This window comes from Nycticebus coucang, chromosome 3 (assembly GCF_027406575.1).
Source record: "Nycticebus coucang isolate mNycCou1 chromosome 3, mNycCou1.pri, whole genome shotgun sequence".
In the NCBI taxonomy this organism is placed as follows: Eukaryota; Metazoa; Chordata; class Mammalia; order Primates; family Lorisidae; genus Nycticebus; species Nycticebus coucang.
In genome coordinates this window covers 20,388,574-20,410,840 of record NC_069782.1, presented here as the reverse complement: position 1 = coordinate 20,410,840, position 22,267 = coordinate 20,388,574, and the positions used below count along the sequence as shown (strand labels likewise).

Here is a 22,267-nt window from a genome sequence, read left to right as displayed (position 1 = left end):
ATAGCTGGGCGTTGTGGCGGGCGCCTGTAGTCCCGCCTACTTGGGAGGCTGAGGCAAGAGAATCGCTTAGGCCCAGGAGTTGGAGGTTGCTGTGAGCTGTGTGATGCCATGGCACTCTACCGAGGGCCACAAAGTGAGACTCTGTCTCTACAAAAAGAAAAAGAAAAAAAAAAAAAAAAAAAACAAAGATAGAATCTCATTGTTCTCCTGGGTAGAGTGCCAAGGCCTCATCATAGCTTACAGCAACTTCAAACTCTTGGGCTCAAGAGTTCCACTTGCTTCAGCCTCCCAAGTAGCTGGGACTACAGGCGCCGGCCACAACGCCCGTCTGTTTTGGGTTGCAGTTGTCATTGTTGCTTAGCAGGCTGGCCGAGTTCGAACACGCCAAGGTATACGTGGCAGGCGCCTTGGCGACTGAGCTAAGGGCACCACCAGTTTTTCTATTTTCCGTAGAGACAGGGTCTTACTTTTGCTCAAGCTGGCTTGGAACTCCTGAGCTCAAGCAATCCACCTGCCTGGGCCTCCCAGAGTGCTAGGATTATAGGTGTGAGCCCCACTTCCCCACCTATTATTTTCCTTTTGAAAGTTCTGATGTCATCTGTTAGAAAACCTTGGCCCTGGCTCTGCATCTGTAGCTCAAGTGGCTAAGGCATCAGCCATATACACCAGAGCTGGCAGGTTTGAATCCAGCCTGGGCCTGCCAAAGAACAATGACAACTACAACCAAAAAACAGCTGGGCATTGTGGTGGGTGCCTGTAGTCCCAGCTACTTGGGACGCTGAGGCAAGAGAATCGCGCTTAAGCACAGGAGTTTGGAGGTTGCTGTGAGTTGTGGTGCCATGGCACTCTACCCAGGGCGATAGCTTGAGGCTCTGTCACAAAAAACAAAACAAAAACCTTGGCCCTTCATCTTACCGCTTGGACCCTGGCCCCAAGCTCTGTGCATAAGCCACTTTTACTTTTAAAAATCCTCTCCTTTCTATTCAATATTTCATATAATTTTATGTTATTTTGCTCTATCAGACTCCTCGGTCCTGGTGGTGCTATTTCCTCCAGCAGTCTGTCTTCTAGTTCAGGGGTTCTCAACCTTCTATTAAATGCCACGGCCCTTTAATACAGTGCCTGGGTGTCGCGACCCACAGGTTGAGAACCGCTGAGTAGGTTGCAGCACCCAACAAAAGTTAATGTGTCTGGAAGGAACTCAGGCTTGGTCAGCATGACCCAACGACCTCAGCACCCACCTCAGGCCCAGGAACCCTGAACTAATGGTGTCCACAAAGTTCACCTGCAATTTAAAACAGTGTGCAATTTTAACCTTTATGCACACCCTGTATTTCAAAATCATCGTGCTTGCAATTACCTCCGGCACACAAATCCCTTTTGCCTTGTTTGAAATGTATCAAGTCACCATTACTTAACTTAGGTCAAGGCTCCAAACTGAACAATCCAGATCCCCACGAGGAGAAAGGGAATGTGATTTCCAGGAAAGGAATCCTACAGATGTACCATGGCGGAAAGCAGCACCAGGGGCCGAGTTGCACCCGCCTCCTCCTCCCCCTGCTCCTACAAGGTCCTGACTTTCAGGTGTGCACAATCCAGGTGGGTGCCACCTCTGTGTCCCGTGGTGGCCTAGGGAACGTCACCACATACTTCTGTCAGGACCCCAGCGACAGCCTCCCGACTGGATGGCGTGGGTGTCACCACGCGCTAACCACACTCTCCGCCGCCCAGCGCCAGCAGCGGGACCTCGGGGGGGAAGCCCTCGGGGTGAGAGTTCCAGTATCCCGGAAACCTCAGGGGACGAAGGGGGTGAAGGAGTGAATCCATTCCTCCGGGGTTACGCAAGAACCGAGGCGGGAAAGCCAGAGTTCGCATCCCGCCGGCGACCCCGCCTAGCCTTTCGCGCCCACCCGCTCGGTGTCCAAACCAAAAGCGAAAGGAACTCGACCGTCGCGTCCCCGCCGGCTCCGGCGTCGCGTCCGCTGGGAGGTCGCCGCGCGCCCCCGGGTCGGCCGCCCCTCCGCTTTGTGACTTCACTGGTTTCGCAACAAGCCCGGGCGGCCCGCGCCCCACCCACCCCCGGCCCGGCCGCCTTGCCGCCCGCCGCGTCGCTCCGCTCTTTGCGCTTCCCCTCCCTCCGGGGCCCGGCCCGCCCCGGCCGTCGCGGAGCCGCCCCGTCCCGTCGCCCGTGGCCGTCTTCGCCGTGGCCGCCACCAAGTGCGCGGACCCCGCCTCCAGGCAGCCCGGAGCAACCGGCGCCCGGCCCAGCCGAGCGCAGCGCCCTCGCGATGCTGTGCTTCCTGAGGGGAATGGCCTTCATCCCCTTCCTCCTGGTGACCTGGTCGTCCGCCGCCTTCATCATCTCCTACGTGGTCGCCGTGCTGTCCGGGCACGTCAACCCCTTCCTCCCCTACATCAGGTGAGAGGCAGAGTGGGCGCCAGGCGCTGGGGAGCAGGCACGGGGGCCGCAGGGCGGCGCCGCCGACGGGGAGGGCAGGTGTCCGCACCCATCAGGGGGCGCCCAGCAGTACGACCGAGGTCTGGCCACCAGGAGAGGTGCCCCCTACAGCCCGGGATGTATGGAGGGCTGGATACTGATCTGATCACCAGGAGAGGTGCCCCCCACAGCACGGGATGTATGGGGTGCTGGGTACTGATCTGATCACCAGGAGAGGTGCCCCCCACAGCCTGGGATGTATGGGGTGCTGGGTACTGATCTGATCACCAGAAGAGGTGTCCCCCACAGCCCGGGATGTATGGGGTGCTGGGTACTGATCTGATCACCAGGAGAGGTGCCCCCCACAGCCCGGGATGTGTGGAGGGCTGGGGTACTGGTCTGACCACCAGGAGAGGTGCCCCCCACAGCCCGGGATGTATGGGGTGCTGGGTACTGATCTGATCACCAGAAGAGGTGCCCCCCACAGCCCGGGATGTATGGAGGGCGGGGTACTGGTCTGACCACCAGGAGAAGTGCCCTCCACCGCAGCCCGGGATGTATGGGGTGTTGGGTACTGATCTGATCACCAGGAGAGGTGCCCCCCACAGCCCGGGATGTGTGGAGGGCTGGGGTACTGATCTGACCACCAGGAGAGGTGCCCCCCACAGCCCGGGATGTATGGGGTGCTAGTTACCGATCTGATCACCAGGAGAGGTGCCCCCCACAGCCTGGGATGTATGGGGTGCTGGGTACTGATCTGATCACCAGAAGAGGTGCCCCCCACAGCCCGGGATGTATGGGGTGCTGGGGTACTGGTCTGACCACCAGGAGAGGTGCCCCCCACAGCCCGGGATTGTATGGGGTGCTGGGTACTGATCTGATCACCAGGAGAGGTGCCCCCCACAGCCCGGGAATTATGGAGGGCTGGGGTACTGGTCTGACCATCAGGAGAGATGCCCCCCCATAGCCCGGGATGTATGGAGGGCTGGGGTACTGGTCTGATCACCAGGAGAGGTGCCCCCCACAGCCCGGGTTGTATGGAGGGCTGGGGTACTGGTCTGACCATCAGGAGAGGTGTCCCCCACAGCCCAGGATGTAAGAGGGGCCGGGTACAGAGCAGAGCAGGTCTGCCTTTACTCTGAACAGGAGCAGAGTGGCACTGGAGGGTTTGGGATAGACGGTAGAACTTCCAGGCTGAGTGTAGGACAGAACCTCAGGAGGACTCCTGTTTGGCAGCACTGAGGCAAGGATGGGGGCCAGGAGCCTTGGCTCTTGCCTGTAAAGCCAGTGGATAGCCTGAGGTCAGGAGTTTGAGACCAGCCTGAGCAAGTCTACTTTCTCTACTGAAAACTAGCTGGGCGTAGTGGGTGCCTGTAGTCCCAGCTACTAGGGATGCTGAGGCTGGAGAATCACTTGAGCCCAAGAGTTTGAGGTTGCTATGAGCTGTGATTCGGTGGCTCTCTACCCAGGGGATAGAGCGAGATTCTGTCTCAAAAACAAACAAACAAACAAAGAAAGGTGGGTCCTGATAGGTGACATTTATTGGATAAGAGGTAGACCCAAGTTTTCTCTAAACAGGTTGCTATTTCACTTTTGCCTCCCAACATCCTTTGAAACAGACGTCTAGGCTCATTTGTAATGCAAGGAAATGGAGGTTTAAAACAAATGACAAAATATCAACAATGTGACACTGATGTCACTGTAGGAAATGGCAGAAGCAGAATTCACACCCAGATCTGTCCCCTATGGAAAGCAACACTGCTCTCCTGGTCCTTGGGAGTCTGGTCTAGGCTGCCCAAGACCCCTCTAGGCACTGCACTCCTAAAGTCAGAGCCCTCAACTTGCTAAGAACTTGTGACATCTCTTGTGTTATTTGACCAATTTATTTTTCCTGTGCTTTGGCCTCTACCTTTCCTGAGGGTCATGTCATCAGTACCAATGACAATGGCTGATTCTTTAAAAAATATTTTTTTTTTTTTAGAGACAGAGTCTCACTTTACCGCCCTCAGTAGAGTGTGGTGGCATCACACAGCTCACAGCAAACTCCAGTTCCTGGCCTTAGGCGATTCTCTTGCCTCAGCCTCCCGAGCAGCTGGGACTACAGGCACCTGCCACAATGCCCGGCTATTTTTTTGTTGCAGTTCAGCGGGGCCGGGTTTGAACCCGCCACCCTCGGTATATGGGGCCAGCGCCCTACCCACTGAGCCACAGATGCCGCCCCCCTTTTTAAAAATTTTATTTATTTATTTTATTATTTTTAGAGACAGTCTCACTTTATCACCCTTGGTTGAATGCCATGGCATCATATCTCACAGCAACCTCAAACTCTTGGGCTCAAGCGATTCTCTTGCCTCAGCCTCCTAAGTAGCTGGTACTGTAGGAGCAGGCCACAATGCCTGGCAATTTTTAGAGATGAGGTCTCACTGTTGCGCAGGCTGGTCTCGAACCTGTGAGCTTAGGCAATCCAGCTGCCTCAGCCTCCCAGAATGCTAGGATTATAGGCCTGAGCCACTGTGCCCAACTACCCCCCCGCCCCCTTTTTAATTTCAGGTTTATGTGAGGGTACAAACAACTAGGTTACAGTGTTTGCATTTGTTAGGTAGAGTCCCTTTGTAGTTGGGTCTTGCAGGCTGATCATTTTTTTTAGAGACAGTCTCACTTTGTCACCCTTGGTGGAGTGCAATGGTGTCACAGCTCACAGCAACCTCCAACTCCCGGGCTTAGGCGATTCTCTTCCCTCAGCCTCCTGAGTAGCTGGGACTACAGGCACCTGGCTCTTTTTTTGTCGCAATCTGGCCGGGGTCGGGTTCGAACCTGCCACCCTTGGTATATGGGGCCGGCACCCTACTCACGAGCCACAGGCGCCACGCAGGCTGATCTTTTTATATGGCTTCCAGCTCTGTGCTGTCAACATTAGAATAATGCCATCCTGTGGACTGCTTGAGCTCAGGAGCTCAAGACCAGCCTGAGCAACAGCGAGACTCCATCTCTACTAAAGACAGAAAAAACTAGCCTGGCATGGTGGAGGGTGCCTGTAGTCCCAGCTACTCAGGAGGCTGAGGCAAGAGAATCTCTTGAGCCCAAGAGTTTGAGGTTGCTGTGAGCTGTGATGATGCCAGTGATACAGTATTCCACCACTCAGGGCTAGACAGGGAGCCCCCCCATTCTCTAGGTCCAGGTGAGCTCAGAGGTCAGACCCCCATTTCCAGGCACAAGCAGATTGTTTTCTTCCGGACACACCCTCTGGGCTCTGATAAGATTATGAACAAAGCAGCCTGTGATGGATTTGGGGGTGGTTCCACTGTGGGTGGGAGCACACTTGCTTGTCCCTTCTCAGGGACAAAGACCGTAGAGGACCTGATAACCACGCCCTAGTTTAGGAGGAACTACATTCATTCATTTGTTAATGCACTCATTAACTTTGAAAAGATGTTTTTCCATTTACCAACTGCCAGCCTTGTGTAATCCTCTAGACTTAAGACCCCTAGATAAAAGAGCCCACCTAGAGACTCCTCAGTTCAGTTCTTTCCCCCTTCCAGAAGCTTTGGTGCTTTTTACTTCTTCTGTATTCCTTTCCAACTTTTTTTTTTTTTTTTTCTTTTCTTATGGTTTTTGGCCAGGGCTGGGTTTGAACCCGCCACCTCCAGCATATGGGACCGGCGCCCTACTCCTTGAGCCACAGGCGCTGCCCCCTTTCTAATGTCCAATAAAAATCCTATCTACTACTGATCTGTGGTCTGTGGGTTCATTCTTTGAATCCTTGAGACCCAGGACCTACTGGAGAGTGAAATTCCGGTATCACCAGGGCACCCTACCCAGGGATACACAGTGAGATTCTGTCTCAAAAAAAAAAAAAAATCCCATCCTTATCTAAGTGGTGTGATCCCTCTAGACCTGCATTGGTTGGTGAGAGGATGATCAGATCAGTGACATCCAAGATTTGTTAATGCCTGTAAGATGCCAAACTGCAACAAAAAAATACGCCTGTAGTCCCAGCTACTCCGGAAGCTGAGGCAAGAGAATTGGCTAAGCCCAGGAATCGGAGGTTTCTGTGAGTTGTGACGCCACGGCCCTCTATTGAGGGGGATAAAGTGAGACTGTCTCTACAAAAAAAAGAGTGTCTGTCTGGTGAGCAATGTTCTCTTTGGGTTTTTGTGGTATATTTTTGTTGTTATTGTTTTTGTAGTTCTGTCAAGGAAGGAAAAACAAAGGTGAGGAAAGAGGGGACTAGAGTTTAAAAGAGCCTGTGGCTCAGTGGGTAGGGCGCCAGCCCCATATACTGAGGGTGGTGGGTTTGAACCTGGCCCTGGCCAAATTGCAACAAAAAAATAGCCGGGCATTGTGGTGGGCACCTGTAGTTCCAGTTACTGGGGAGGCTGAGGGAAGAGAATTGCCTAAGCCTACTTTTTGTTGCAGTTTGGCCAGGGCCGGGTTCGAACCCGCCACCCTCGATATTTGGGGCAGGCACCCCCTCCCTCCCTTTTTTAAAGTTAGTCTTAACTGTGTTGCCCCAGGCTGGACTGCACTGGCATCAGGCTAGCAACAGCAGCCTCAAACTCCTGGGTTTGAGGAGTTTGATGCAGTTGTGCATCAGCTGCTGAGTAGCTGAGACTACAGGTGCCTGACACAGTGCTTGATTAATTTTTTCTATTTTTATTATTCTGACATAATGCTCATTTTTTCTATTTTTAGTAATGTGGGGGGGAATGTCTCACTCTTGCTCAGGCTGGTCTTGAACTCCTGAACTCAAGGGATCCTCTCATCTCAGCCTCCCAGAGTGCTAGGATTATAGGGTGAACCACCTTGCCCTGCCCTTGCAATGCTTTTTATTGAGAAAATAGTAACTGTTTATCCTGGATCTAGAGGTCAGAGACACATAATATGTAACACATTTGCCAAGCTGACAGGGGCATGGTTTGAGTCTTTGTGGAATTGTCTGAGGTAGTTGTGGTTAACATGGCCCCAAGGTGAACTTGAAATGGGAGCCATTCAGAAATGGGGAATAAGCTGACTGAGGTGAAGGACTTGTGAGATGCTCACATTACAGACACTCTAAGGAAGGGCGTTTAATATTTAACCAGGAAAGGGAGCCTTCAGGAAAAACAAAATTAATAGCAAAAAAGGCATGTCATTGTCCCTTTGTTGCCAGTCCTCGACCTAGGTGAATTGATTATCTGTATGTGCGGGGGTTTGGAGTCGTTTGCTTACTGGAGCAGCTGGAGCATGGGATTGCCCCTGCCTTTTCTTTTTTCTTTTTGCAGTTTTGGCTGGGGTCGAGTTCGAACCCACCTGCCCCTACCCTTTCAAGAAAACTAAGTCACTTGGTAAGAGCCAAGATGTAAGATGTAGATAGAGGGCGGCGCCTGTGGCTCAGTCAGTAAGGCGCCGGCCCCATATACCGAGGGTGGCGGGTTCAAACCTGGCCCCGGCCAAACTGCAACCAAAAAATAGCCGGGCGTTGTGGCGGGCGCCTGTAGTCCCAGCTACTCGGGAGGCTGAGGCAGGAGAATCGCTTAAGCCCAGGAGTTGGAGGTTGCCGTGAGCTGTGTGAGGCCACGGCACTCTACCGAGGGCCATAAAGTGAAACTCTGTCTCTACAAAAAAAAAAAAAGATGTAGATAGAATCATACAGGGAGAAGTGACAGGAGTGACTCCATAGTCGTCCAGTGGCCAGAAATGCTCCACTTTATAATCTGTAACCTTAATTAAGTCCCCGCTACTCCTCATACTCTCCTCCATCCTTGCTGGCCTCCTTCCTGTATCTTTTTTTTTTTTTTTTGTAGAGACAGAGTCTGACCTTATCACCCTCCGTAGAGTGCTGTGGCGTCACACAGCTCACAGCAACCTCCAAATCCTTGGGCTTAGGCGATTCTCTTGACTCAGCCTCCCAAGTAGCCGGGACTACAGGCGCCCACCACAACTCCCGGCTATTTTTTTGTTGCAGTTTGGCCAGGGCTGGGTTTGAACCCGCCACCCTAGGCATATGGGGCCAGCGCCCTACCCGCTGAGCCACAGGCGCCGCCCATCCTTCCTGTATCTTAAACACGTCGGTCACTTCTCCTCCAGGACTTTGCATTGACTATTCCCTCTGCCAGAATGCTCTTCCTCCAAATATCACCAGACTTTCTCCCTTTCCTCCTTGTTCATATGTTATCATCTCCGTGAGACTTGCCCTGATCACCCTTTTTATTTATTTATTTATTTTTTATTAAGATAGAGTCTCACTTTGTCACCCTCCGTAGAGTGCGGTGCTTTCACAGCTCACAGCAACCTCAAATTTTAGGCTTAAGCAATTCTCTTGCCTCAGCCTCCCAAGTAGCTGGCACTACAGGCACCCACCACAACGCCTGGCTATTTTTTAGTTGCAGTTGTCATTGTTTAGCAGGCCTGGGCCGGGCTCTAAACTGCCAGGCTCAGTGTATGTGGCTGGTGCCCTACTCACTGAGCTACAGGTGCTGAGCCTGATCACCCTTATTTAAAATTGGGCCTGACCACTCCTGATTCACCACATCCAGTTTCTTTTTATCACCATCCCACCTATCACCTTCTAACAAATCATATGATTTAACTTACTTATTTTATTTATTTATTTTTGAGACAGAGTCTCAAGTTGTTGCTCTCACTAGAGTGCGGTGACATTACAGCTCACAGCAACCTCAAACTCTTAGGCTGAAATGATCCTCTGGCCTCAGCCTCCCAAGTAGCTGGGACCACAGGTGCCCACCACAGCGCCTGGCTAGTTTTTCTATTTTTATTTATTTATTTTATTATTATTGTTTTAGAGACAGAGTCTCACTTTGATGCTGTGTCATCACAGTTCATAGCAACCTCCAGCTCTTGGGCTTAGGCGATTCTCTTGCCTCAGCCTCCTGAGTAGCTGGGACTACACGCGCCTGCCACGCCTGGCTATTTTTTGTTGCAGTTTGAACCCGCCACCCTTGGTATATGGGGCCAGCACCCTACCCACTGAGCCATAGGTGTCGCCCCAGTTTTTCTATTTTTAGAACAAATAGGGTCTCACTCTTGCTCAGGGTGGTCTTGAACTCCTGAGTTCAAACAATCCACCTGCCTCAGCCTCCCAGAGTGCTAGGATTACAGAGGTAAGTCCCTGCACCAGTTCTCCATATTTGTTGAATGAATATTTCTTGGGCACTCACTACTTACCCCAGGGCAGGCCAGGGCAGATCCTTTTGGGGAAGGCTTGATAAAGCTAGTCAATTTGGAGGTTCTCAGAATGAGTCCCCTTTTGTCATTCTAACATTGTTCAACCAATCTGATTATTTGATGTTTTTAGAACAGCCAAACACTTTAATTAAAAGGTAGAAACTTAAGAACGTTTTCTCCCCATTATGACATTCAAAATCAGCTTCCTTACCAGATATCTTCTCCTTGTAACATTGTTCTTCTTCATATATTGGACAGATATAAGCAAGTAGTTCTTGGAAATGTTGAAAGATGCTCAAGTTTGGGAATAGGAATAAAAATTTCAAATTAAAACTCCCAAATGCCAGTTTTCATTTTCTGGATTAGCAGACACCCAAATATATGATTAACACTACTGGTGAGACGACTTTGGGACATAGGCTCTCTCATACACTGATCGTGGGAATGTAAATTTTTTTTTTTTTTTTTTTTGTAGAGACAGAGTCTCACTTTATGGCCCTCGGTAGAGTGCTGTGGCCTCACACAGCTCACAGCAACCTCCAACTCCTGGGCTTAAGCCATTCTCTTGCCTCAGCTTCCCAAGTAGCTGGGACTACAGGCGCCCGCCACAACGCCCGGCTATTTTTTGGTTGCAGTTTGGCCGGGGCCGGGTTTGAACCCGCCACCCTCGGTATATGGGGCCGGCGCCTTACCGACTGAGCCACAGGCGCCGCCCAAACTTTTTTTTATGAAACAGAGTTCTGTTTGGCATCATAGCTCACAGCAACCTCAAACTGTTAGGCTCAAGAGAGCCTCCTGACTCAGCCTCCCAAGAAGCTGGGACTACATGCGCCCAACCACAATGCCCAGCTAGTTTTTCTACTTCTAGTAGAGACAGGGTCTCACTCTTTTTTTTTTTTTTTTTTGTAGAGACAGAGTCTCACTTTATGGCCCTCAGTAGAGTGCCGTGGCCTCACACAGCTCACAGCAACCTCCAACTCATGGGCTTAAGCGATTCTCTTGCCTCAGCCCCCTGAGTAGCTGGGACTACAGGCGCCCGCCACAACGCCCAGCTATTTTTTTTTGGTTTTTTTGCAGTTTGGCCGGGGCCGGGTTTGAACCCGCCACCCTTGGTATATGGGGCCGGCGCCTTACCGACTGAGCCACAGGCACCGCCCAGGGTCTCACTCTTGTTGAGGGTGCTCTCGAACTCCTGAGCTTGAGCAATCCACCAGCCTCAGGCTTCCAGAGTGCTAGGAGTACAGGCATGAGCTACCATGCCTAGCCCTTAAAGCATACCTTTTTTGGGTATGTATTTATGTTTTAGTTCGGTGAATGGGTTTCTTATCAGAAAATCCAATTAAAAACATAGGGGTCTTACTCACTTCTGTCTTCGGAAATACTCTAAGCTTTCTCTTTGTTCTTCCCACATAAAATTTCTCTTAAAAAAAAAATAGGATTCTTGAAGCGAGTGTATGATGCCCCATGATCATATCAATGTATACAGTTATGATTTAATAAAAAAAAAAATAGGATTCAAATGGCCACTACATTTAATGACTTTCAAAAGCCTAAAGGGATATTCCCATATTTTGAAACCATTAACACAAGGATGTCAAAACCAAGGGCAAGTAAAAATTAACCTCAGAAGATTAGTTTAAATTTGTACAAAGCCACACCCACATTCTCAAGCACACATAGCCTTTTACATTTCCTTTGTAATGAAATCCTTCAGGCTAGGGCGGCGCCTGTGGCTCAGTCGGTAAGGCGCCGGCCCCATATACCGAGGGTGGCGGGTTCAAACCCGGCCCCGGCTGAACTGCAACCAAAAAATAGCTGGGCGTTGTGGCAGGCGTCTGTAGTCCTAGCTACTCGGGAGGCTGAGGCAAGAGAATCGCTTAAGCCCAGGAGTTGGAGGTTGCTGTGAGCTGTGTGATGCCATGGCACTCTACCGAGGGCGATGAAGTGAGACTCTGTCTCTACAAAAAAAAAAAAAAAAAGAAATCCTTCAGGCTAACTCACTCCACTTATTAACTCATTCCAGCTGGTAGACCAGTCACTTCTATCTTCTTGTGAATATGTGTCTGGAATCCACAATATTCTAGGACCGTTTACTTTCTCTCTCTTTTTTTTCCCCTATTGCCCAGGCTAGAATGAAGTGGTATAATCATCTCACTGCAACCGCAAACTTTTGGGCTCAAGCGATCCTCCTAACTCATCCTCTCAGGTTGCTGGGACCACAGGCACCTGCCACCACACCAGCCAATTTTTCTATTTTTTGTAGAGGCAGGGTCTTGCTATGTTGCTCAGGCTGGTCTTGAACTCTTGGCCTCAAGTGACCTTCCTTCCTTGGGATCCTCTACTTTTTTTTTTTTTTTAAGAGACCGAGTCTCACTTTATCGTCCTCCGTAGAGTGCCATGGCGTCACACAGCTCACAGCAACCTCCAATTCTTGTGCTTAGGCGATTCTCCTGCCTCAGCCTCCCAAGTGGTCGGGATTACAGGTGTCTGCCACCCGGATTTTTTTTTTTTTTTTTTGTAGAGACAGAGTCTCACTTTATTGCCTTCAGTAGAGTGCCATGATGTCACAGGACTCATAGTAACCTCCATCTCTTGGGCTCCAGCCATTCTCCTGCCTCAGCCTCCCAAGCAGCTGGGACCACAGGCGCCTGCCACAACGCCCAGCTATTTTTTGGTTGCAGTTCAGCCGGGTAATCTGGGTTTGAACCCACCACCCTCGGTATATGGGGCCGGCGCCCTACTCACTGAGCCACATGCGCCACCCTACACCCGGATATTTTTTGTTGCAGTTTAGCTGGGGCCGGGTTTGAATCTGCCACCCTCCGTATATGGGACTGGCACCCTACCCCCTGAGCCAGAGGCGCTGCCCAGTATCCTATACTTTTAAAGTAAATTCTTAAACCTGGCTTTGGGCTGGGCACCCGTAGCACAGTGATTATGGCGCTGGCCATCTCCACCAAGCCTAGTGGGTTTGAACCTGGCCTGGGCCTGCTAAACAACAATGACAACTACAAAAAAATAGCTGGGCACTGTGGTGGGCGCCTGTAGTCCCAGCTACTTGGGAGGCTGATGCAAGAGAATCGCTTAAGCCTAAGAGTTTGAGGTTGCTGCAAGCTGTGATGCTATAGCACTCTACCAAGGGCGACATAGTGAGACTGTCTCAAAAAATAAAATAAAATAAAACCTGGCTTTGCTTTTTACTAGCTCTTGCCTCACTTACTGTGCAAAAATAGTTTTGCTGGGCCGATTGTGGTCTTTGGTCAGCCCTGTTCCCGCTCATGACTACAGTCTCTCCTCAGTAGCTGGTGGCAGAAAACTGAGTCATCTAGAATTAAGCCACTTTAAAAGGGGGGCCAACATTGCATAGCAAACAGAAGAAATTTGGTTCTTCAAAAATGAAACTGAAAATTAGGGGATAAGTATTTTCACTTGTATTTAGCTAACAATCATAAAATCAAGGTTATAATCACAATTGTGCTAATTCTTTTTTTTTTTTTTTTTTTTTTTGCAGTTTTTGGCCAGGGCTGGGTTTGAACCCACCACCCCTGGCATATGAGACTGGCGCCCTACTCCTTTGAGCCACAGGCGCCGCCCACAACTGTGCTAATTCTTACAATGGACAAAAATGATTCAGATACTAATTTTTAAAAGGATATTCATACCTTTTTCAATATAGTTTATGGCCGAATCACATTGTCTTTTATTTCAAATTTGGCTTACAAAATTTTTTTTTCTTTTTCTTTTGTTTGTTTTTTAAAAACCCTTATGTTGGTTTGGTGCCTGTAGTTCAGCGGCTAGGGCACCGGCCACATACACTGGGGCTGGCGGGTTCGAGCCCAGCCCGGGCCTGCCAAATAACAATGACAACTATAGGAAAAAAATAGCTGGATGTTGTGGAGGGCGCCTGTAGTCCCAGCTACTTGGGAGGCTCAGGCAAGAGAATTGCTTAAGCCTTAAGAGTTTGAGGTTGCTGTGAGCTGTGACAGTACAGCACTCTACAGAGGGGGACATAGTGAGACTCTGTCTCAAAAAAACAAACAAGGGTGATGCCTGTGGCTCAAAGGAGTAGGGTGCCAGCCCCATATGCTGGAGGTGGTGGGTTCAAACCCAGCCCTGGCCAAAAACTGCAAAAAAAAAATAAAAACCAAAAGAAAAAAAAATCATGTCAAGGACCGATTGCCGTAAGTGGGCTGCTCTGCTTCGTACCAAACCCCGACACAGAAGCAGGTTGTCTACAAATGGTTTAGCACCAGGTTCCCCATGCTTCACATTTAGCTTTTGAAAGGGGATGTGAAATAGTCCATTTTTGCAAAAATGTCTGAAGACTTCAGTTTTTCCCAGTGGCCTTGCTTCTCTAAATGTAAGGATATTCATTAATCTTGTTTATTGTCTGTTACACAAACTGTTGGGGGGTTTGTTCACTGCTGCAAACACAGCCTTTGTGACAGTGTCTGACACGTTTTAGGTACTTAATAAATATTGGTTTAATTCGAATAACATAATTTGTGTCTAATAGTCCCCTTTTATAAACCTTGTCAGTTTTCCTCTCTTTAATTGTTAACTGATTTTGTCAGCAATTCATTGTTCATTGACTTTGGTTGTGATTCCAGCCATTCTCCAGTACCCTTCTGGTGCCTTCACGAAATCCTTTGTTTCACAAAATTTGTGATCTCACGTTGTATTATTGAATATTTACAGAATTTGCTAATGGCACTGAGGAGCATGGCTAAGAGCAAGAGCCTGGAGCAGACAGCCTGGGGTAGGATGCTGTTCTGTTGGGTGCTGCGCCCGCATGACTGCTCCTCCATAGGTTAGTAACAGCATCTACGTACGCAGCAGGCATGCTAGCTCACCTGTAAACCCCAGCACGCTAGGAGGCTGAAGTGGGAAGATTGCTTCAGTTGAGGGGTTCAAGACCAGACTCCCATCTCTACTAAAAATGGAAAAACTAGCTAGTCCGTGTGGTGGGCTCCTGTGGTCCCAGCTACTTGGGAGGCTAAGGCAGGAGGATTGCTTGAGCATAAGAGTTTGAGGTTGCTGTGAGCTGACACCATGGCATTCTAGCCTGGAGCAATAAAGTGAGGCTCTGTCTTAAAAAAACAAAAGTCATAATAATAGCACCTACTTCATATAACTCACTTGGAAATCATTAACACCCTGGTTCCAGAATGTGCTATGTTCTCTAGAAGAGTTTGCTTCTAGTATTATCAAGGGATCAGTCCACATTGCTCTGGATAGATTCTCATGTTAAAGAGAGAAGGGCAGGGCGGCGCCTGTGGCTCAGTGAGTAGGGCGCTGCTCCCATATACCGAGGGTGGCGGGTTCAAACCCAGTCCCAGCCGAACTGCAACAACAACAACAACAAAATAGCCGGGCATTGTGGCAGGTGCCTGTGGTCCCAGTTACTCAGGAGGTTGAGGCAGGAGAATCGCCTAAGCCCAGGAGTTGGAGGTTGCTGTGAACTGTGATGGCACAGCGCTCTACTGAGGGTGATAAAGTGAGACTCTGTCTCTAAAAAAAAAGAGGGAAGGGCATTTGGTTCAAGGCTAATTTTAGAATATATCCTGTTTCCCCGAAAATAAGACAGTGTCTTATTTTAAGGTGTGCTCCCAAAGATGCACTAGGTCTTATTTTCAGGGGACGTCTTATCTTTCCAGTAAGTAGGTCTTATTTTTGGAGGATGTCTTATTTTGGGGGGAAACAGGGTACCTGTTTATACAGGGTGTCCATAAAATTTGTGTGCAATTTTAAAAAGTTGTCTATTTGTTTTCTTTTTGAGACAGAGTCTCATTATGTCGCCTTTGGTAGAGTGTCATGGTGTCACAGCTCACAGCAACTCTTGGGCTTAAGCTATTCTCTTGCCTCAGCCTCCCAAGTAGCTGAGACTACAGGGTGCCCGCCACAACGCCCCGCTATTTTTTTTGTTGTTTTTATTGCTGCTGTTGTTGCAGTTGTCATTGTTGCTTTAGCTGGCCCAGGCTGGGTTTGAACCCACCAGCCTCAGTGTATGTGGCTGGCGCCATAACCACTGTGCTACTGGTGCTGAGCCAGTTGTCTATTTTTAAATTGCACATGAACTTTACGGATACCCTGTATGTGGATATAATATAAGAAGGTTTGTTTTTTTTTTTTTTGTAGAGACAGAGTCTCACTTTACTGCCCTCGGTAGAGTGCCGTGGCCTCACACAGCTCACAGCAACCTCCAACTCCTGGGCTTAAGCGATTCTCTTGCCTCAGCCTCCCGAGTAGCTGGGACTACAGGCGCCCGCCACAACGCCCGGCTATTTTTTTGTTGTTGCAGTTTGGCCGGGGCTGGGTTTGAACCCACCACCCTCGGCATATGGGGCCGGCGCCCTACTCACTGAGCCACAGGCACCACCCGGTTTGTTTTTTTTTTTATAGAGACAGAGTCTCACCTTATGGCCCTCGGTAGAGTGCCGTGGCCTCACACAGCTCACAGCAACCTCCAACTCCTGGGCTCAAGCGATTCTCTTGCCTCAGCCTCCCGAGTAGCTGGGACTACAGGCGCCCGCCACAACACCCGGCCATTTCTTGGTTGCAGTTTGGCCGGGGCCGGGCCTGAACCCGCCACCCTCGGTATATGGGGCCGGCGCCCTACCGACTGAGCCACAGGCGCCGCCCAAGAAGGTTTGTGTTTTTTTTTTTTTTGCCCAGGGCCGGGTTTGAACCTGCAACCTCTGGTATATGGGGCCAGCGCCCTACTCCTTTGAGCCACAGGCACCACCCTTAATTTTATTTTATTATTAAATCATAGCTGTGTACATTAATGTGATCATGGGACACCATACACTGGTTTTATAGACCATTTAACACATTTTCATCACACTGGTTAACATAGCCTTCCTGGCATTTTCTTAGTTATTGTGTTAAGACACTTATATTCTACATTTACTAAGTTTCACATGTACCCTTGTGAGATGCACCACAGTTGTAATCCCACCAATCACCCTCCCCCCTCCCTCCCCTCCCTTTCCTCCTTCCCCCTATTCTTAGGTTATAACTGGGTTATAGCCTTCATATGAAAGCCATAAATTAGCTTCATAGTAGGGCTGAGTACATTGGATACTTTTTCTTCCATTCTTGAGATACTTTACTAAGAAGACTATGTTCCAGCATAAGAAACTTTCTTAACCAACCTCAACTTAATCAACTTGCTGGGTTAACTAATAACTTCATTCTCTGAAAAATACACTGACCATAGCCAATGACCCTTGCAAATGCCTCCCAGTGTGGGCATCTCTTTGGGAGCTTTCAGGCTTCTGTCACCTCTCTGTTTGTATTCTTATCAAACGCCAGTTGTGTTGTCCCAAATTGTATTTATGTTTATGCCAGTTGTATTTTTCATTATCACTGTGTGACTTCATAAACATCAACTGCTGATCTACGAATTGTAATTTCTAAAGAAAATTTGTTTGAATACTTTGGACAGATTCAAAAGAGACAAGTTAAAAAAAAATTGTAGTCATTTTAGCAGTGGATTTGACAATTGTATTACGAGTTAGGAAAATTGATAAAAAGAAAAGTGGGATTCTGCACTCAAATGGCTTCAAAGGTGTTTTTTAAGATTTCTCTTCAGACTGGGGTGGCACCTGTGGCTCAGTAAGTAGGGCACTGGCCCCATATACCGAGGGTGGCGGGTTCAAAACCAGCCCCGGCCAAACTGCAACAAAAACTAGTCGAGCATTGTGGTGGGCGCCTGTAGTCCCAGCTACTCTCAAGGCTGAGGCAAGAGAATCACTTAAGCCCAAGAGTCTGAGGTTGCTGTGAGCTATAATGGCACAGTACTCTACCGAGGGCAACAAAGTGAGACTCTGTCTCTTAAAAAATAAAAAAAAAAAAATAAATAAAAATACTATTAAAAATAAATTTAAAAAACCAAAAAAAAGATTTCCCTTCATACAAGAGTGGAAAAGCAAGTGTCCAATGTACTCAATACAAATATGAAACCAGCAGATGATGAAGTAACATTCTCACACAAGAGAAAAACACAGTTAAACTCAAGGAGAGGGGAGAGGGGTGTTGAGGAGGGAGAGGGAAACGTGTGCTCTCACCTAACAGGCCAAATGTCAGAGGTGTACAGCACATCTCCTGGGGGAGGGTCAGAACTACAATTCAGACCTTACCTAACAAATGTAAACAATGTAACCTGTCATCTATACCTTCATTAATCTAAAGTTTTTTGGGTTTTTTTTTGGCCGGGGCTGGGTTTGAACCTGCCACCTCTGGCATATGGGGCTGGCGCCCTACTCCTTTGAGCCACAGGTGCCTTCCTAAAGTTTAAAAAAAAAAAGATTTTCAGCTGCTCTGGAGGCTGAGGCAGGAGAATCGCGGAAGCCCAAGAGCTAGAGGTTGCTGTGAGTCCTGTGATATCATGACACTCTACCGAAGGCGGTAAAGTGAGACACTGTCTCTACAAAAAAAAAAAAAAGATTTCCCTTTGCCTTAAAGAAACCAAAACTGGAGATGAGATGATTCAGAGTAGATAAGGCTTATATGACAAGAAGATACACACAATGTACATTTATATAGTTTCAGTTAAAAATAAATGTCTGCTGTATGTACGTATCCTTTTAATTTTTAGTGACTTTTGTTTAAATCAACTTTTTTTTTTTGCAGTTTTTGGCCAGGGCTGGTATTGCAAAAGTCAGCATTCCCTGAAACCATAACACTGAGGGCAGGGACTATAACTATTTAGATAAGGAGGTCTGTGTGTAAAATCAGTGTATTCTTAGTCCCAGCTACTCGGGAGGCCGAGGCAAGAGAATCACCTAAGCCCAGGAGTTGGAGGTTGCTGTGTGATGCCACCGCCCTCTATGAGCGTGATAAAGTGAGACTCTGTCTCTACCAAAAAAAAAAAATTTCAGCGTATTCTGACATGATGTTAATGACACTTCTGACTTCACAGCACTGTGATTATTACCCCATAGTATTTCTGTACCATAATGTCGTAAGGACAGAAAGGCAGATAGATCATTTAAAACTATTAGCTAGAAAGAGTATCATCTTTGAAATGATCCTTTATAATCGAATTTAAAGCATGATTCAGGGTGGTGCCTGTGGCTTAGTGGCCCCATATACCGAGGGTGGTGGGTTCGAACCCAGCCCTGGCCAAACTGCAACAAAAAAATGGCCAGGTGTTATGGCGGGCACCTGTAGTCCCAGCTACTCGGGAGGCTGAGGCAAGAGAATCACCTAAGCCCAGGAGTTGGAGGTTCCTGTGAGCTGTGTGATGCCACGGCACTCTACTGAGGGCAATAAGTGAGACTCTGTCTCTACAAAAATAAATAAATAAATAAAATAAATTTCCCTAATGAGGATGAATTTGCAGAAGATTCTATCTCTAAAAAACAAAAAAATTAGCATGATTTGAACTAGTTAATTCTGAGAAACTCTTTTTTTTTTTTTTTTTGTAGAGACAAGAGTCTCACTTTATGGCCCTCGGTAGAGTGCCATGGCATCACACAGCTCACAGCAACCTCCAACTCCTGGGCTTAAGCGATTCTCTTGCCTCAGCCTCCCGAGTAGCTGGGACTACAGGCGCCCGCCACAACGCCCGGCTATTTTTTTTTTTTTTTTTTTTGGCCGGGGCTGGGTTTGAACCCACCACCTCCGGCATATGGGACTGGCGCCCTACTCCTTGAGCCACAGGCGCCACCCAACGCCCGGCTATTTTTTGGTTGCAGTTTGGCCAGGGCTGTGTTTGAACCCGTCACCCTCGGTATATGGGGCCGGTGCCTTACCGACTGAGCCATAGGCGCCGCCCGGCTATTTTTTGTTGTAGTTGTCATTGTTTGGCAGGCCTGGGCTGAATTCGAACCCCTCACCAGCTCCAGTGTATGTGGCTGGTGCCCTACCCTCTGAGCTACAGGTGCTAAGCCCATTCCTTTTTTTTTTTTTTTTTTTTTTTTTTGTGGTTGCAGTTTGCCGGGGCTGGGTCTGAACCTGCCACCCTTGGTATATGGCGCCGGTGCCCTACTCACTGAGCCGCAGGCACAGCCCTATTCTTCCTATTTTTAAAAAGTCTTTAGAGGCCAGGCCTGGTGGCTCATGCCTGTAATCCCAGCACTCTGGGAGGCCGAAGCAGGAGGATCGCTTGAGCTTAGGAGTTTGAGACCAGCCTTACCAAGAGTGAGACTCCATCTCTACTAAAAATAGAAAAAATTAGCTACGCATTGTGGTCCCAGCTACTTGGGAGGCCAATGCAGGAGGATCTCTTGAGCCCAGGAGTATGAGGTTGCTGTGAGTTAGGCGAATGCCATGGCATTGAGACTCTGTCTCAAAAAAAAGGCATTAGAGTATTGCTCAGAAAGTGTTGGCTTATGCAGGGCCGACAACTTTCAAACATGAGTGCTCAATCTCAACTTACAGAAAAATAAAAGAAACTTCCTTCACTTAGTAGTTGTCTTTATCTAACAGTAATTACCTTTTAGTCCATTGAGAACGTACATTGAAGAGTTACAGTGTGAGACAAAGACTTCTAATGGCTCCAGAAGAAATAGTGGATATGATGTTGATTGTAGATATATGATACTATAAACTAGTATAACTATATAAACTAATGCCAAAATGATCATATGTTTAAATAAATGTAATATAGCACAGCAAAGAAGAGTTCCTGAGTTGTGTCCCTTGAAATTAGACAATTCTAGATGCATAGCCTGGTTTCATCATTTACTCTCTAGATGACCTTGGGGAGTCTTTAAAACGGTGATAAGTGCTTTCCTTATAATGTTGTGAAGGTTAAGATGTGCCAGGCAGAGTGTAAGTTCTGAGGAAATGGATTCATTTCTATTTGTTCTTTTGGTAACGTTAGCTTCTGGAGTCTAAAAGGGGATGGTTTCTAGAGTCTGCCTTCAAAAACTTCCTAAATCTGACCACTTTCATCTCCGTCCTTATTACCACACCGGTCTGAGCCACTGTTACCTCTTGACGAACTATGGAAATAGCTTCCTAACGATCTCCTTCTTGCCTCTCTATGGTCTTTTTGAAACATCCTTTAAAAAGGTCAGTTGACTTCATATCACTTTGCTGCTCCAGCTTCTCAACAGCTTCTCACCGTAGTTAGAATAACATCCAGAGTCCTTTCCATGACCCCCTCGTCCTGCGCACACGTACCCCACTGTCTGTGCCTACTCGCTTCCAGCCACACCTAGGTCCTTGTAGTTTGCCTAACAAATAGCCATCTCACAGCACATGGCTATTCTCTATGTTTGTAAATTTAAATTTCCTGGCCAGCTATCATATTTTTAAATTTCTTTCTTTTTCTTTTTTTAGACAGACTGTGATTTTGTCACCCTCGGTAGAGTGCTGTGGAGTCACCATAGCTAACAGCAACTTCAAACTCTTAGGCTCAAGCAATTCTCTTGCCTCCACCTCCCAAGTAGCTGGGATGACAAGTGCCCGCCACAGTGCCCAGCTACTTTTTAGAGACCGGGTCTCGCTCTTGCTCAGGCTGGTCTTGAATTCATGAACTCAGGCAATCCACCAGCCTTGTCCTCCCAGCACTTTAAAAACATTTTAAATTAATTTTTTTTTTTTTTATTTACCAAAACAATGTCCGGTGATCTAGAGGAGAGGAGAATGGTTACTTTACTTCAATTTACAGTGGTCCGATATCATTTTATCCCATGCATATAATTGCTCATAACATTGTGAAATTATAGCATCAAGTAAATGGGAAGGTTTTGTGTTTTTATTTATTTATTTTTTTGAGACGGAGTCTCAGTATGTCACCCTTGGTAGAGTTCCATGGCGTCATAGCTTACAGCAACTTCAAACTCTTGGGCTTAAGCGATTCTCTTGCCTTAGCCTCCCAAGTAGCTGGGACTACAGGAGCCCGCTGCAATGCCCAGCTATTTTTTTGTTGCAGTTGTTTAGCTGGCCAGGGCTGGGTTCCAACCTGCCACTCTTGGTGTATGTGGCTGGCACCATAATCACTATGCTACAGGCACTGAGCCTATTTTTTTTTTTTTTTTACTAGACAAGGTCTCACTGTTGCCCAGGCTAGGGAGCAGTGCCCCAACCATAGCTCACTACAGCCTACAACTCCTGGGCTGAAATGATTGGCTGGGACTACCGGTGTGAACCTGGCCTGACTTGGCTCACGTGTTCTAATGCTCCTTCTCTCCTTGACAATTCAGGTCTCAGCCGGAGAGGTGGGTCACACTTGTAATCCTAGCACTCTGAGAGGCAGAGGCTGGTGGATCTCCTGAGCTCAGGAATTCGAGACCTGTCTGAGCCAGAGCAAGACCCTGTCTCTCCTAAAAATAGAAAAATTAGCTCAGCATTGTGGCAGGCACCTGTAGTCCCAGCTACTTGGGAAGCTGAGGCGAAAAGATCTCTTGAGCCTAAGAGTATGAGGTTGCCTCAGCCCTCTACCCAGGGTGACAGTGAGACTCTGTCTCAAAAACAAACAAACAAAAAAATCAAGGTCTCTTCCCAAGGTCACCTTCCCAGATTACCCTGTCACAAGTAAGCAGCTCACCTATCTCTATCTGTTCTCTTATCCACCTTTCCTTTTTTTTTTCACTCATTGGGCCTAGATCAGTAATGTTCATCAATATAAACCAGAACCAACATTCCATGAAGGAGGGGCTGTTTCTGTTTTAATCACTACACTATTCACTGAGGCTACAAAATTGCCTG

At 48.1% G+C, this 22,267-nt stretch overlaps 1 protein-coding gene and 1 non-coding gene across 2 annotated transcripts in view; one reads left to right on the top strand and one right to left on the bottom strand.

Moving 5' to 3' along the window:
* Positions 1-200: 200 nt before the first annotated feature.
* Positions 201-22,267, top strand: part of DRAM1 (DNA damage regulated autophagy modulator 1) — a 49,131-nt gene continuing 27,064 nt past the window's right edge. The window contains exon 1 of the mRNA XM_053582967.1: positions 201-2,419. Coding sequence (XP_053438942.1) covers positions 1,686-2,419 — 734 coding nt within the window. The 5' untranslated portion in view covers positions 201-1,685. The remainder of the gene's footprint in view (positions 2,420-22,267) is intronic.
* Positions 21,174-21,303, bottom strand: LOC128582863 (small nucleolar RNA SNORA20). The gene has a single exon (XR_008379287.1). It is a non-coding gene; the product is annotated as a small nucleolar RNA SNORA20 (small nucleolar RNA).